General features: G+C 44.2%; 3 protein-coding genes across 4 annotated transcripts; all 3 read right to left on the bottom strand.

Annotated features, from left to right (window-relative positions):
- Positions 1 to 2393: 2393 nt before the first annotated feature.
- On the bottom strand, positions 2394 to 3542 carry LOC123409417 (B3-hordein-like). Its single transcript, XM_045102610.1, has one exon. The coding sequence runs from the start codon at positions 3479 to 3481 to the stop codon at positions 2570 to 2572; it is 912 nt and encodes a 303-aa protein (XP_044958545.1). The 5' UTR covers positions 3482 to 3542; the 3' UTR covers positions 2394 to 2569.
- A 1629-nt stretch (positions 3543 to 5171) lies between these two features.
- On the bottom strand, positions 5172 to 8522 carry LOC123410366. Of its 2 annotated transcripts, none has more exons than XM_045103632.1 (2): positions 8383 to 8522; positions 5172 to 5990 (listed from the first exon to the last, which is right to left on the bottom strand). In XM_045103632.1, exon 2 carries the CDS (start codon positions 5974 to 5976, stop codon positions 5428 to 5430), a length of 549 nt encoding a protein of 182 aa, XP_044959567.1. In that variant the 5' UTR covers positions 5977 to 5990; positions 8383 to 8522; the 3' UTR covers positions 5172 to 5427. The 2 variants fall into 2 exon arrangements, with proteins under 2 accessions (XP_044959567.1, XP_044960230.1); XM_045104295.1 differs by having other exon boundaries at positions 8222 to 8522.
- A 2098-nt stretch (positions 8523 to 10620) lies between these two features.
- Positions 10621 to 14630, bottom strand: LOC123412013 (ankyrin-3). The gene is made up of 13 exons (XM_045105289.1): positions 14497 to 14630; positions 14345 to 14407; positions 14077 to 14250; positions 13789 to 13920; positions 13502 to 13641; positions 13047 to 13133; positions 12575 to 12700; positions 12037 to 12189; positions 11884 to 11931; positions 11683 to 11784; positions 11303 to 11473; positions 11088 to 11167; positions 10621 to 10982 (listed from the first exon to the last, which is right to left on the bottom strand). Exons 1-13 carry the CDS (start codon positions 14522 to 14524, stop codon positions 10910 to 10912), a joined length of 1377 nt encoding a protein of 458 aa, XP_044961224.1. The 5' UTR covers positions 14525 to 14630; the 3' UTR covers positions 10621 to 10909.
- Positions 14631 to 16044: the final 1414 nt, after the last annotated feature.

Below are 16044 nucleotides of genomic sequence, written 5' to 3' on the forward strand. Positions count from 1 at the left end.
GAATATTGTGTATTTTTCTGTGTTCTACGCAATGGTGAAATTTTCAACTATGTTAGGATAAATGTTTTGCTGAAAACTTTGTTACAAAAATGCATCATAGTATAACTGGTCGTATTTGTTAACACTTATATACTTGCCATGATGATAGTCATTGACCTGTAGCTTTTATGCATTTGCATATTGTATGAGTTTTGCGCTACATAATGTATACGTTCATGCCATGCCAATGCTTTGCATGTTAATCATCTTTAACATGTTCATGTCTTGCATCTAAGTGACTACCATGATATCAATGAAATTATGTTACAGAAAGCCGCGTTTTGTAAAATCCATAGTAAAAGTGACTGACATGATATAAATTAAAAAATTACAGAAAACTACATAACATGATATGAAGCATGGTTGATTTACTAATCATTTTACAAAATGCAAAGTTTTGTTGACATCCAAGAACGTGGTGAATTTAACGAGTGTCAATCTCGCAAAACATTGCCTTAAATACTTTAACGTCTCAAAACAAGTGATGGCATTTAAACCGAAGACGTGGAAGGGAATACCGATGATGGTTCGTGAGAGGAGGATGAGACTAAACCATAATTGAAGGATATTCAGCCTCTACTTTTTCCTGTGAGAACTTCTGACGGTAGGAAATTCCTGTGATTCCTATAGAGCAGTGTTGCTCCTGAAATAATGTATCAGGAACTTTTGTTAAAGTGTGACCTTTATCTTGTTCAGATACTTGTAATGTGAATTTATTATCTCCTTCAACATTCCCCAGACTTATGTATATATCTGTGAAACTAGCGGTGCTCTTCTCAAGGATTTAGTGTCCTTATGTTTCTTTACAGTCTCCTGTAGTTAGCCGGTCCTCTGTTTTTATAGTGTAATATTGGTAATGATCTTTTTTTAGGAATACTATAGGTAACGATCGGCTTTGTTGAAGTTTCACCCTTTTTTCTTGTTCAGATATACTTGTAATGCCAAGGAGTTAATGTCGTTGAACATTTTCTAGGTTTGGTAGAAGAAGTTGGGATACATGCTGTTATTTGTGAGCTATCTATGTATCTGGTTTTAGCGCCATTACTTAGTTGAGAAGGCCTTCAACTTCTACAAGAGGAACTTTTTTTTTGGAAAAAGAGGTTTAAATCCCCGGCCTATGCATCAATCGATGCATAAGTCCATTTCGCAAGAGGAACTAACGAGGCTATAATGGTGATCCCTTTCATGAGCTGTTTTAGCAATGGAACCTTGATCTTTTCAGAGTTTGTGAGCACGCCATATATATTTCTTGCAAAATGACGATGCTTCCTTGCAGGTGCGAGAGGGTCCTCATGGCACCCCCAGAACCAACTTATTTCTGAATATGTATGGCGAGTAATGAATCGAAACTCCAATGCATTCAATAGTTTGCTTGTCTCATGTTCTTATGCATCTGACTCAAGAGGCTATTAATTGTCAGAGGCCGTGGCGAACAATGTGGACGACATCCGTGGATGGATCTTGATGGCAGATTCTGATGCTCGGCTATCCAACAAAAGAATGCCATTTCAAGCAGAGTATGTTTGTCTTTTCAGATAGTCGTTCGGTTTGGCAGGCTTGGAAGGAATTAATACAGCTTTAACTTGTTGACAAAGTTTTCAGGTAGTCATCATGAACTTTGATTTCTATCTTTTGTCAGATTCAGACATATGCAGCGTGAATCAAGTCATCTCCTTCAGCATGTGCCCAGGTATGTGTTTCAATCAACACAGATGGTACGTTTGCATGCAGCGTTGGTTACCGGGGAGATTTTGCGGGTGCACTCTGTTGTTATGAGCCCTGGGGAAGGATGTTGGATGATAAATATGCCTCATCCTGGATGGCTGCTCTGCAATGGTAGAGTGCTAGGGGAATACTGTCTTGTGAATTGTGATTGCCCTTGCAATTGAACTCTGCTGTAGTTGCTCTCGATCGAGAATTGTTGGGTGACTGCTTGGTGTCGAGTCGAGCCGCATGCCCGAATGACATCCCACGTCGAGCCGATCTGATCTGCGTTTTGTTTGCTGCTGTTCCTTTGGGCGGGGTGTACAACATCCACTTGTGTGTGTTGATAAAAAGCTGATCTTAAGTTCAAGAAAAAGCCGGTCTTTTCTCAAAAATAGGCATTCTTGTCTCTGTAGACAATGGCATGTACCGTTGGACCCACATACAAACTAATAAAAAACAAGATCCCAAACCTCCAACCACTGAAGAGTTTTATATATGTAAGTCCATTCTTCACTTCAACCCAAATTTTACAATCATCAGATTGCAATGCATGAATAATTAATTAATTCACCAGGTTGCATTTCTGACCAGGCAAGACGACCTTATGAACTTGCAAGTGTGGCACTCAGGTCGACGTCCACACAATGTCAATATGAATATTGTCTAGATAAAACTTAATTTATATTTTATTCCAGAATTTAAACATCAAGTTTGGGCCGGTCATACATAAGGTTGACACTTTATTTGTCACCGCTACATCGACATATACCTCGATTGAACAACGGTGATTCAACTATATATTTCTAGAGACCTTTTCTTATCATTAGACACCAACTCTGGTGTCAATGGCTAATGGCACTATGCGGTACAACGGCACATTAACACTGCACATCGTTGGTAGGGTACGCAGCGCAATGGAAGTTGTCGCCTCAAGTTGAGCTATTTGGTGTGGCTGCAAGAAAACACTCTGTGGCACTTGCTGTTGTTGACCCTGTTGTGGTTGAGGTTGTTGGAAAGAACATTGTCCGACTTGTTGCTGTTGTGACTGTTGTTGGGGTTGGGAGACACCTTGGACCAATTGTAGGGGTTGTTCTTGCAGGACGATAGAGTAGACGATTGCACGGACTGCCTCATGGCGGATTTGTTCGGGGATTTGCGGCAGTTGTTGGCAACATTGTTGCTGCAACACATGGCAACTGCTCTGTTGCAACATTTGGGACCTTGCAATACGTTGTGACATTGCCACAGGGCTGCACTGCTGCTGGAGGAATACCTTGCATGGGTTTAGCTGCTGCAAAATAGATGGATGAACAAATGGTATTTGTACTTGCACAAGCATTTGATCTTGTTGTTCTTGTAGGAGTGGTGTTTGGTCTTGTGTACATGGTTGTTGCTGCGATAGAACTGGTTGTTGTTGCCAAAATGGTGGTTGTTGTGGAAATGGTTGTTGTGATGGGAAGGGTTGTTGTGGAAATGGTTGTGGTTGTTGTGGGTATGGTTGTGGTTGTTGTGGGATGGGTTGTTGCGGAAATGGTTGTGGTTGTTGTGGGTATGGTTGTGGTTGTTGTGGGATGGGCTGTTGTGGAAATGGTTGTGGTTGTTGTGGAAATGGTTGTGGTTGTTGTGGGATGGGTTGTTGTGGAAATGGTTGTGGTTGTTGTGGGTATGGTTGTTGTTGTGCAATGGTACTTGTTGCCACAATGGCGAGGAGTGCAAAGATGAGGAAGGTCTTCATGATGGATTGGTATTAACTAGTGTTGCTTGGTTTTGATGCTTATGCTTGTGATGATCTCTATGTTGCATGCCTATTTATAGTAGCCATGGCACCATCGCTTTCCTTCTTTGCATCAGTTTTAACAATTGTGTTTGGATGTTTCTGAAATGGACTTTTTGGTACATTGTGTTAGGTTGCACTAGCTACAAGCGTACTTTTTGATTGATCGTAAAGTTGCTTTTTAGTTGTGCATATGATCATACACAAAGTATAGAAATCCTGAGGTTTGGTATGCATGACTCGCCTTATTCACTTTACATGTCACGCACTTATCAAGCTAGTATCGCTTTTGCAAATTTTGGAAACTTGTATAGGTTGTTAGCCTGAAACAAGAAAGACAAAACATGTGTAGGACTAAGTTACAATCGTGTGTGGGTTGTTAAGATATGCTCGGTTATCAAAGCCTTACATGTGGAGGGTTCTTCTAGACTAGATTGGTGTTTATAAACTAAGTTTGTATTGTTCTCTAAGATGATAAGATGAACTGACACCTATAGAGCATGACATGACTCATCAAATTTCCTTTACATGTAAAAGATGGTAGCTGCTTGCAAGTTACTAACATATATCCGGTTCTAACTCCAGACATGTCATCGTCAGTTCAATCTATGTGTGAAGGATTTTCCTAGACTATATCATTCTTTTGGTGGACTAAGTTCGTAATGTTATGTAAATATTTCGTGGGGACCACCAGGTCTCTTTTACTAAATCGTTTGGATGTAAGGTTAATATATATTTGAATTTGTGCAGAACATTTACGCAGGTAACCTATTGAAAAACATAATACGTTTATGGCTGGTAAACTATGGTGCATGTTTGGGTGTATTATAATGAATTTACCAACCCAAAAGGGGAAAATGCCAAACATTTTTCACTGACGGGCCTTAAGAACCTTTGGAGGGTTTTTTTTTTATTGTACGCTGGCGGTGCTGATTACTAAGGATGTGGCGGTGGTGCGCCAAATCATCCATTTCGCTAGAGCAACTAATAAAGCTCTAAGCTGTTGAGAAACTTCACAGCAGTACTCTTGCAGTTTGGATCCCTAAAGAAGGATGTTGTGAATTTCATGGATAATAAACAACCTCCGTGGCGGCTCTGAGGCGAAATAACAGCTTGTAATTGCTTCTGCAACTGAACTGTACCGCAGTCGTTATCGGTCAAGAATTCTTGGGGAATGAATAACTTGCATCACATTACAAACTTTGTGAACCAAAAGAATGGTGAGTCTACAAATAGGAATTTTGATCCAATCTGATGATTTATGTAAACCCGGCAAGTTATACGAGGTTTCCTAATTTTTCATCAATAACTCTGAGACGTAGATTATACAAATAACCAGCGCATACAGCAGCACTTGGTCCCACAAAAAAATGTGCTGGAGCTGAAGCTAAATCATGGTTCTTGCGAGAGCGAGCAGCTTGATTGCCTACTTTGTTGTTAAATCAAGAACACAATTTTGCATGACGGTAAAGGACAAGAGAGGTAAAAAAAAGATCGAGCCCCAATCAGTGAAATCAAGAGCGCAATTTTGCAAGAGGGAAACAACTTTCATATTGCAGCAGAATGTAGTAAGTAATGTAAGTAGCAACAAACACAACCTTGCAAGAGGATGCGGTTTGATTACCGAATAATTCTCGTGAAAACACAATAATTCACACCCGCAATTCACGTTTGATATTGCAGCAGAATGTAGTATGTAAGTAACAGGGAACCCCCAAATCCAAGGACACTCGGGCCTTGCCCAGACTGGTGCAATCCCATAACAGAATTAATCTACAACTGATGGTGTTTCAGGTCTCATCGAAAATCCCTGCAGGTTATTCAATCAATCATCCCGACAGAAGCAAAATCGTGTCTACGACACCTCGCTCACTCAGCTCCGACTCACAACCCCTCCTCCAGCGCTACTACTGAGCAGCTCCCATGGCACCACCGCTCCGCCTCGCCATGCGGACGCACGCCTCGAACCTCTTCACCGCCTCGGCGCACTTGAGCGGGTCCTGCACATTGCTCCTGTAGCACTCGGCGCACCCGGCCCTCTCGTCGGTGCACGGCGAGGGGTTCTGGTACGGCAGCTTGAACTCCTTGTCGTGCAGCTCCTTGGCCCTCTTGGTGAGCTCATCGCGCATCGTCGCCTCCTTCTTCTGCAGCTTCTCCAGCACCTTCTCGCTCTCCGCCACCACAGTGCGTATGGCTTCCACCTCCTGGATGACCGGCGGGGGCAGTGGAGCAGCAGGGGTCACTGGTAGGTACATGGGGGGTGGCAGTGACCACCCAGGAGCAGGGCTGCTCTTGGGTTCAGTTGGAAGTTCCCTCCCATTGTCCTGAGGCTCCTCTTGTTGCTCCACGACCTTCTTCGGCTTGGGTTTCCTGGTCCTCCTTTTCACCTGCTTCTCGTCATCGCGCGCGAGCTGTTCGATCAAGCTGGTGCTTATCCGGATTGTGTAGTCACCCATGGCAGACAACAAACCTGAAACAGCATCACCAGGACAAGTGAGGGATTAACAGCAAGATGTAAGGAGATTAAACCAAGCAAACAAAAGGTCTCAAGCATGTTACATAGAATGAATTGCTGGGCTGTATACTGAATGAATAGTGTGCATTAACAACATAATCGCACAAATCTTGAACACACAAACTTTCCAGTTCAAAAACTGAAGCCCTCATGGATGCCTGTTAAATAACAGAATGAATACCTGGGCTGTGCACTGAATGAACTCTACATTAAAAACATGGGGGCAGGGCATCCACGGTTGTAGAATAGTTTCCAGTTACAAGCTCAAGGATCTATTAGCATGGTCACCATTTCATTTGTCAATCTTTTATACGTATATCCTAATAAAGAATAAAGGAACATGTACAAAGTAAAAGAAAAAACTGATTTTTTGCAACATTCAGGAAACAGCAGAGCTCCTGGCTGTTCCAACAGAAAGCAAATACTAGCCCATACTTATTGAGGGGTGGAAGGATTTTTAATTGGAAAATATACTGACTGACTGCTTTTAGTACTTCGTACTCTACCATGGAAGGGAAAGGCGGCAAACAGTTCCATCAATAATAAACAAACAAACTTGATGGATGAATGGATTGGAGATGAAGAAAGATCTGGATGAGTTTCGAAAGAAATTTTCTTGGCAACCCCCTCTGGTAATTTTGGGTAAGGGTTCTCTAAGGTTCAACCAACCGAGCTAGCCGGGCAGATCACAAACTGTCGAGGTGATTAAGTCATATTTTATTCAAGTATTTTCAAATAATACCTCTTAACAACATAGTCGCACAACCAGTTCAAAGCCTCGTGAATGCATGTTAAACAGCATAACAAAACAAATATCTGGGCTCTAAACTGGATTCTATATTGATCGACAGCATGAGGGCATCCACAGTTGCAGAGTACTCCCTCCGTAAAGAAATATAAGAGCGTTTAGATCACTAAGTAGTGATCAAAACACTCTTATATTTCTTTACGGAGGGAGTACTTTCCAGTTAAAAGGTCAGAGATCCATTAGCAGGATCACCATTTTATTTTTCAACCTTGTATATCGTAAAGACATAAGCAAACGTGTACAAAGTAAGAAATAAAAACTGGATGCAGTGCAACATCAAAGAAACAGCTGTTCTCCTGGCTGCTATTACAGAAGCAAATACTAGCCCATGCTGATTCAGGGGTGGGACGGATTTAAAATCGGAAAATAAACTGACTTCTCTTAGTAATTAATTATAGTACACCGTGGAAGGGAAAGGCAGCAAACAGAACCCTCGGTGACAAACTAAATGGATAAATGGGTAGGAGATGAAGAAGGATCTGGATGAGTTTCCACAGCAATATGTAACCCGTTAAAGGTACTCCACACACACAGGGGTGTTAATGGCAGCTAGATGACATTCATGCCTGCGGAGAAAGGATACTACCAGATTTGGCCAACAGTGAAGAATATGTCCAGAACATCTCTCTCTCTCTCTCTCTCTCTTTCCATTGTTGGCTTTGTTGTTCATGCCCCTGTAATTGCGTGGAAGGGTTCTCTATCTAAGGATTGAAGACGGCCTACCTAGCCAGCCATGGCACAGGCTGTTGGGGAGGTGCAAATCCAGAGTCAACTGATTTCCTCATGTTTTTAGTTAGGGGTAACGTCGTTAATCAAACAGACTAATTAACATATCTTGCTAGAATTCCATTCCAGGTGCGACTTGTTTGCACAACAGTTGTTAACACCATTTAGACACAACATTTATCCATGGAGCTCTACACAGATTTTCATTTACAGATAAAAAGAACATTACATAGCCAATATAGTAACCAGGTGGATAGTTCGGTTACTAGAATCATGTGTACAAGGGCGAAGAAATTACTTGTCCTTGCACCTCTACAGAGTTCATTATTATCACAGATAAACAAATATAAAGTGAATCTAATACAGTCGGATGGACAATCTGGACTCTGCTTATGCATTCGAAGAGTCTAGCAAACCTGTGAAGATGGCAAATTTAAGCAATCTCGCTACAGCATGCGTACAAAAGATAAAAGCCCGTAAAAGAATTGCGCAATGTATGTGGTGGCATGACGGAGCGATTTGGGCAGTCTGCCTGGCCTCTTCCATACAGCTAGAACTTGAGATCCCCAAATCCCCCCAATTTGGTTCCCTGATCGATCCCCAAATCCCTAGAATTCGTTGGCGCAACACAAGGGCGGGCGGGCGGGCCTACCTGGCGCCTGGGCTGCCGGCGGGAGGGGGGCGGGGGGCGAGGCCGACGTCGGACGGGAGAGATCCGGGCTGGATTCGGTCCGGCTCGGTTCTTGACGGCGGAAGGTCGTGTGTAAGCGGGAAAACGAGGCGCGATCCGAGCAAAGCTAGGGCTTTCCTTACCGGGAGGAGAAGGACGGTTGTTTGCTCGCCGGCGCTCCGGCGGAGAGGGCGGCGAGAGGCTTCGGGGCGGACGGACGGACGGACGGGCGGACCAGCGAACGGACGATTGACGCGGCCAAGAAAACCCACCGTGGTAACCTCGTCTAGCCAAAAAGAAACCTTTTTTTTTTTACTAATACTCCGTATTATATAACCAAAAAATCATATAAGTACTACTGTACTATATTTATATAATAAAATTACAAGGACAGCCCTGATGAAGCATAAATTACGAACAGGTCCGAATCCGACGGGGCGCCCTCCCTTACCTCCGGAATTCTCCACTTCGATGGAGTGAGCGAATGGTTGTGTTTGCGGCTAGGAAGTCATTGAGATCTGTTAGAAGATGGGAAGCACACTGCCAACTTGAAGCGGAAGGTGAAGGCCGGACTGGGAGACCCGACCTCACAATCGACGCCAAAGGCTCTGAACGGGATCTTATTGACTGGACTGCCACTGTGAACCAAGGTCAAACCACCATAATTTGAAACCCCAACGCCTCCGCCTCCCCACCCACACAGAGCTCAATGGATCCTGTTTGAAAGAAATAACATATGCATCTATGGGGCGTCACCGAAGTTATCGTCATTGTTAAGAGGATGAGGTTGGAGGTACCAACCTCATTGCGTTGTCACCTACAGAGGCCCCAAATGAATGGCAAAAGGACCCCAAAACCTTACAGATTGGACCATAACTCTTCGAATAGCGCTAAGATTGCCTCTGCATCGAAACCGACCATCGAAGGCGCAAGTCGGTTTCTCTAAAGTCATACACACTAAGAAAAGTCGCACAGAAAAGTATGTACAAATTTAGGCCAGATGTTCAGTTGCACCCCTCGCAAAAGGAAAAATTATGCTCAGTTGCACATTTGTATAAGTAAAATTGTACTCACCACTACATACAGACGTTGTCAAAATTCGGATCAGAGGGAGTACATAATTTTTAAAACACATAATTAACATTTTCTCTTAAAGATGACAATTTCCTGGTCAACTGCTACGAATCAGCCTAAGAAATCATTCGCCTGTTCAGCCGTGTGATTAGTTCACTTATGATCGTCAGATCACAACAACTGCAGTGAGCGTGACCAATATCAATGCAGTGTCATTGCAGCCCGGACGGAGCTCCGGTGCACCACCGACGACGTCTGACGAGCTCCACTGCAACTCCGTCCGAGCTTCATTGCAGCCCAGACAGAGCTCCAGCGCAGCACCCACGAAGCTTCATTGCAACTCGACCGAGCTCCATTGCAGCCCCGGTAGAGCTCCAACGCAGCACCGCCGGCGTCCGACGAGCTCCATTGCAGCCCCGGCAGAGCTCCAACGCAGCACCGCCGGCGTCCGATGAGCTCCATTGCAGCCCCGACGGAGCTCCATTGCAACCCCGACGGAGCTCCAACACAACATCAACGGCTCCAACGAGGCTCGATTGCAACTCCGACGCCGGCATGAGGCAGGGATGCAGCAGGTGTTGTTCGACGCCAAGATCTCATCGTCGTCTCATCGTCGGCCCTTCGCAGCCCCGCGCCTTCCGCAATGCAGGGTTGAAAGCATATCCATGGCGGGGCTCGAGCAGAAGAAAGAAGCAATGGAGACGAAGGGGGTGGGGGAGAAAAGGGATGGCTGCCGTGTTCCTCGATGGATATAAGGAAGGACGTGCAGACGTGCGGAGGGTGGGCCTCCCCTCACGAGGACGCGTGGCATACGGAGCAGACAGTTTACGCCAAGCTGCAATCGGCCGATGATTTTAACACTTCTCTAAATGGGGATGACATATATGAGCCGTTCCCCAAGGAGAAAATCCCCAGAAAACCCACTCATAGCCACAGGATCAACATCTGACGGTGACAGTTTTGCGGATGAAAATACACTAAAATAAATGAAATGGCATGCCTTTGTGTCAAAAATGTCATACCCAAACAGTAAGACTGCCAGCCGCGGTCAGCAAACGGTCGCTGACTATTGCAGTCCTAAATAAAATGTACAATGAGAACTGGTCAAATAATAATAATATCATTAGATTTCTAATGTAAAATCTTTCATCATGACTATAATAGTTACATGTTTCTTTCCTATTTACGGTCATATCGATATTGCACGTCGTCGGAGAACATCACCAAATTTTCAGAACGGACGGAGCAACAAATTCTACAGCTTGGTTTCAGTGTTGAGTTGATGAAAGTTGGAAGAAGCAGCAAAAGAAACAATCAAAAGAGAATGCATCCTGGCAATGTCAAAGGATAATCCACCACAAGTTCACAGGCCATTTGTATGTCCTACACTAAGTAAGACAGTACTCGTACCATACAATGCTAACCGAGTCACACAACCCGACGAGGTTTCTAATCGAAATTCGCAAACATCGCCGCTTCCACTCATCCTCCCTACCACCTTGACAAGGTAAAACGGATCTCCGGTGCGATTCCACGGAGATACTACTCGTAGAAGCAACTAGCACGGCTTTGTCCGGTTCATCGTCGCCACCGTCCTCATTCTGACTTTGTTCCGTTTCCTGTTGGCTTGTTCGCCGCATGGAACTTCCTCCCGTCATCAACAGCCTCCCTGTTGTCACGACCGGCAAAACACGAATGAGAAACAAAAGCAGAGCATAGAAGTTCCTCTCTCGTTTTCGACTGGTATTATGTTTTCTCCTCTCTTTTTTATTACCTGAATGCCTTGACGAGCTCTTTGTTCTCCGGCTCAAGCTGCACCCCCTCGTAGAATGCGTTCGCGGCTTCTTCAAACCTCTGTCGGTGCGGCCAAACCACAACAAGTGCACTCTTGAGTCATCATGTATGTATATATAGCCGTACAAAGAGGAACACAGAAACAAGGGCAGGGAATAAATGTCTGATTGCTGTGGGTCTCTGAAAGTGACAAACCTGCAGCAGGCGCAGCGCTGCACCTTCCCTGAAGCAAGCTTTCGCCCAGTCTGGCTTAAGTGCTCGGCATGCTCTCGCATCCTCCAAGGCACGATCACCTTGCCCTGCCCGCAGCCAACAAAGGCTTCTGTTCGAAAGCAATGCGGGGTCATTCGGGTCGAATTCAATGGCCTGAAATGCAGTAACGTTCAGGTGTGATGACTCTCAATGTAGTATAAGCTACGTATTAAACTTACATCACTTGATAAATGAAAGCTGGCTGGCTTGGGATTGCATCCATACCCAGATGGCATGTGAACTTACAACTAAAGTTCTAGCCTTCTAGAGTTCTTTTTGCCCCCACAACTGCTTTCAAGAAGGGAAAAAAAAACAATTCTTACTTGTGTATATGCATCCACTGCTACTAGGAAGTCGTTTCTTCTGAATGCATCATCACCTCTCGCTTTGGCTTCCAAGGATCTCTTTTTTGCCTCAGGTGACACCTGCATGGCATATTAGGTGATGTCAAAATTGTGCTGTTAAATTAACTATTAAAATAGATTCCCTGACTCTTATAAAAAGCATATATGATAATTGCAAACCTCGACGGGTTGTCGTCTCTGTAAACTGGCCGACTCATTTTCTTGCGCCTGTAGAATGTATTCAGATGTCAAAGCTGACAGAATTTGCAATGTAAACAGATTTCGTGAACATACGAGGCTATAAAAACAATCAAAATTAGATTCAAGTGGCACCTTTTCCTCTGCCATTTTAGACGATGTGTATTCTACTATTCCATCAACAGTCCAGTTCGAGACACCTGGGATTGGAGACGTCAATGGTAAAAGATGTTCCACAACTTCAAGGTTATCCCTTAATGCAGCAACCTGTATAGGCTTAAATCCATCCTGCAGGTAAGAAAGAAGGAACGGTTAGATTCACTGGATGTAGGCAGTGATGATGCTTCAAATAGTTATTCCCCATGAATAATAAGCTTAGAAATGGATTATTATTATTATTTTCCACTCTTCTGGTTTGCATAAAAGAGACTGTTAAAAATGTACAGTCTAGCTAAAATCTGTACTGGCTAAAATGCAATGCAGATTCACCACCATGATTACACACGGCGTAATATGAGAGAAATAAACTCTAGCAACAAAACAATAAACAAGTTACATGAATTGCAATGCACAGTGTCACCATCATTACACATGACGTAATATGCAACAAAATAAATTATAGCATCACTACACCTAGCAAAGTAACATGACGTGCTCAGACATGGTGACTTACATCATCAGAGGTATTTGGGTCACCTCCAGCTTGAAGCAAACATTTGATCATTTCAAGATTTCCAATGTCTGCAGCAATATGCAATGGGGTTGCTCCAGCAGCAGTGAGATTCGGGTTTGCACCTGCCTACGTTGCACTTTATTAAGTTAATTATCAAACAAATATATAAAGCAATGTTGTGCATTATATCAATGCAGAAACAGAAGTAAAATGGCAACAATAAAACGAGAATAAACATTTGAATATTTTCCTCCGACTTTCTACGCTTGTATACACATTACCACTTGCATTACAGTAATTAAGAAATATTATACTTATTTCCAATTCATGTGCATGTTTGCCAAATCCCAAGGCACAAACAGCATTGTCTAACAGGGAAAACAGAGCATCCAGTAACCAAAAATAGGCAATGACATCTATGTGACGAAAATGAACCAAATTAAACAAATCCTTTATTTGTCCAATCATGTACCTGGATTAGAACCTCCAAGCATGGGAGGGAACCAGCTGCAACAGCAGACAACAGCGAAGTGATTCCATCAGCAGTTTCAGTGTCCGGCTGCAAAAGCAAGGTTGTAAGAACTAGTTTGAGTACAAAAGTTGCTGAAAGCCCGCCTAACTAAATCGAATTCATACAGAACACCTCAGAAAATTAATTCATGCTGCAGGTTTTTGCTGCTCACGGTTATAAATTAAGGAGTAAATGTTGTCCAAATCTTATTGAAGATGCTGGAGAATGACATGGCAGCATGTTACAGTAACAAGCGTATTCCCTATAACATGGTTGAAGACCGTTGCTGCTTTAGTTAATTATATTTACGACTAAAATCAGCACATAGTCACGAGTATTGCACTGAACCTTGGCACTGAATAACTGAAAATTCAAATTAACAAATTGTCGGAGAGAATGCATAGACGAGCAACTACCTTAGCATTGTGTTCAAGCAGAAGCTTGACCGCGTCCTGCTGTCCATGACCAGCAGCCCAAACAAGGGGAGTACCAGACTCGCTTTCAGATTCGACATCGACTCCCTTACCAAGCAAAAGCTTCATAATCTCTATGTGTCCTGTAATAACAACGAGGAAAATAAACGCCACACGTTTGTTCAGATATTCTCTCCACTTCTTCATCATCGGCATAAAGAACAACGAGTAGGACAGATCCACCAGCGCCAGGAGCCGGCAATCGACACCGCACGGAGCACTGCCATTACCTATCCCTGCAGCATGATGCAGTGCCGTGGCTCCCATGTTAGACGCGACGGAAGGATCGGCCCCGCGGCCGAGCAGGTACTCCACCGTCTCGAGGCGGCCCTGCCGTGCTGCGTGGATGAGTGGGGTTTCGCCTGGACAAATTGATTCAGATATTATGCATCACCACCACACCAAAGCATCGATTGAATTGCACACACACACACACGTTATGAATCAGAACAATATACAGAGAGAAAGTAAGCATCACCGCGTCATAGCATGGGGACAGGGATTGAGGGAACAATTACCATCGTCGTCCTTGGGGTCGACGGGGAGGCGGAGCTGCTCGACGAGGAACTGGCAGACCTCGGTGCGCCCCTCCCGGGCCGCGAAGTGCAGCGCGGTGCGCCTGTTGGCGTCCCGCACGCCGGCGGCCACCGCGGCCGCGCCCTTCCCCTCCTCGTCGAGCGCGGACCCGAACTCTGCGCCACCAACACCAAGAAACCAAGCAGGTGAGCAAAGCGGCGCAAGATTCGTTCTTTCGCGGAGAGGGGGCGGGAGCGGGGGGGGGCCTACTCCGGAGGGCCTCGAGGTCGCCGGAGCACGCCGCCTCCAGGAAAGCCTGCACCTTGCTCCGAGCTGCAGCGGCGGGCCAGATTGAGATTGAGCGGGAGAGATCTTTGGTTAGGGAGGGTATAAGGAGAGGTGGGATCGTGCGGCGCGCGTACCTGAGAGGGCGGCGGCGGCGTCGGCCATCGGAGCCGGAGGCGGGGGAGAGGGGAGAGGGTTCTAGAAGCTTCTGGAGGCGGCGGGGCTCAGAGCCTGAGAGAAACCTATATGGTGGTGGTGGTGGCTCTGGAAGCTTTTAGGCTCGCCTTTGCTACTTGGGCCCGTTTGTAAGGCCCAGCCCACCCATGCCCATTTTCCTTTGCAATAGTACTACCCCCATCCTTGTCTCAAAAACAAAAGTAATTCCATACTACTACTAAAAACCAAGAACAATTTAACAGAAAACAAGAAATATTTCCCTAAAAAACACAAGAATTATTCCATTATACCCTAGAAAACATGTTAATTTATCTGGTTTTGATAGAAGAAAACAAATGGTCATTAACTATCTTACGCTGAATAAGAAGCTTAGGAATGGATCCAATGGGCTCTACGATGCCCTCTTAAGGGGTGGTTTCGGTTGGAAGGAAAAATAAATAAGAAAGGGGCAACATTTGTGTAACCCTCTTTAAGCAGGTGGTGACATTTTGTTCCCTAGAAAGAGTGAGGACATTTTGTTGTGAAAGTGTGCCATCACTGAAAGTTCTTCATCGACCACCATCACATGTTCTCCTAACCAAAATCTGCCTACCAAACCCACATTGACATTGCTGAAGGTGCACCGCCGTTGAAGGTTCTTTGGTGACACCACATCACTCTTTTCGGCCACCACTGAAGTTCCATTGGTCCTCTGGGCGTTGTTTTAATTTGAACACCTACCTGCAACTAGCAATGTTTCCTCGAGGGTATGGGGAACCAAGTGGGTGGTCCGAAATTTCCTTTCTAATCTCGAGCTCAAATGATTCTGGTGTGAACTATAAAACTGAGAAACAGAAGAAAAATAAATAAAACAAATCTCATTTTTTTGTGCCAAACTTTAAGGAATGTTTAAAGTGCATGCAAAGTTTAATCACGAAATCACATTGGTGGAAGTCGTGGCAAAGAAACCAAAATCAGAGCTCCAAAATGCGTATGAAGGTAACATTTTCAGACCATCAATTTTATTTGTTACCACCTCTTCCATCAAATGTGATTTCGTGATGAATTTATGCATGCACGCCAAACACTCCTTAAAGTTTGCCACACACAAAAATCAGAATTTTTTGATTTTTTTCTATTTTTTTAATTTACTGATTATCGAGGAGCATTTGAGCTCGAGATTAGAAACTACGCGTCCGCGGGAGATATGGTTACCTTGGAGGAAGCTTTTTGTTATATTTTGCTACATAAAGAATCACTCAACATTTGCAAAAGCACTATAAGTGCTTCAATTTGTTTTAATACCTAGATCAGTCTTAAGGGGGTAACGAGGTCCTAGCTACTTGTAGATATCTGACCGTTGGGTACAGGAACTAACATGATTGACAGTACCAAACTTCACACCCTGTATTACCGGACTAGTTCAAAGATTCGATCGACCAAATGAGAAAGCTCTCTTTTTGCGGAACCGGGCATGGCACCTTTGTGGTAGCATTATGTCCAAAAACACATATGGGTAAATGGAAATA

This window comes from Hordeum vulgare, chromosome 1H (assembly GCF_904849725.1).
Source record: "Hordeum vulgare subsp. vulgare chromosome 1H, MorexV3_pseudomolecules_assembly, whole genome shotgun sequence".
NCBI classification, from domain to species: domain Eukaryota; kingdom Viridiplantae; phylum Streptophyta; class Magnoliopsida; order Poales; family Poaceae; genus Hordeum; species Hordeum vulgare.

Bases quoted from the DNA above. Each gene is read 5' to 3' on its own strand.
- LOC123409417 (XM_045102610.1), bottom strand. From the start codon at position 3,481: ATGAAGACCTTCCTCATCTTTGCACTCCTCGCCATTGTGGCAACAAGT.
- LOC123410366 (XM_045103632.1), bottom strand. From the start codon at position 5,976: ATGGGTGACTACACAATCCGGATAAGCACCAGCTTGATCGAACAGCTC.
- LOC123412013 (XM_045105289.1), bottom strand. From the start codon at position 14,524: ATGGCCGACGCCGCCGCCGCCCTCTCAG. The intron at 12,701-13,046 runs GTACATGATTGG...AGTGCAACGTAG, and splicing joins GCTTGGAGGTTCTAATCCAG to GCAGGTGCAAACCCGAATCT. The intron at 11,474-11,682 runs GTAAGAATTGTT...ACTGCATTTCAG, and splicing joins CAGTGGATGCATATACACAA to GCCATTGAATTCGACCCGAA.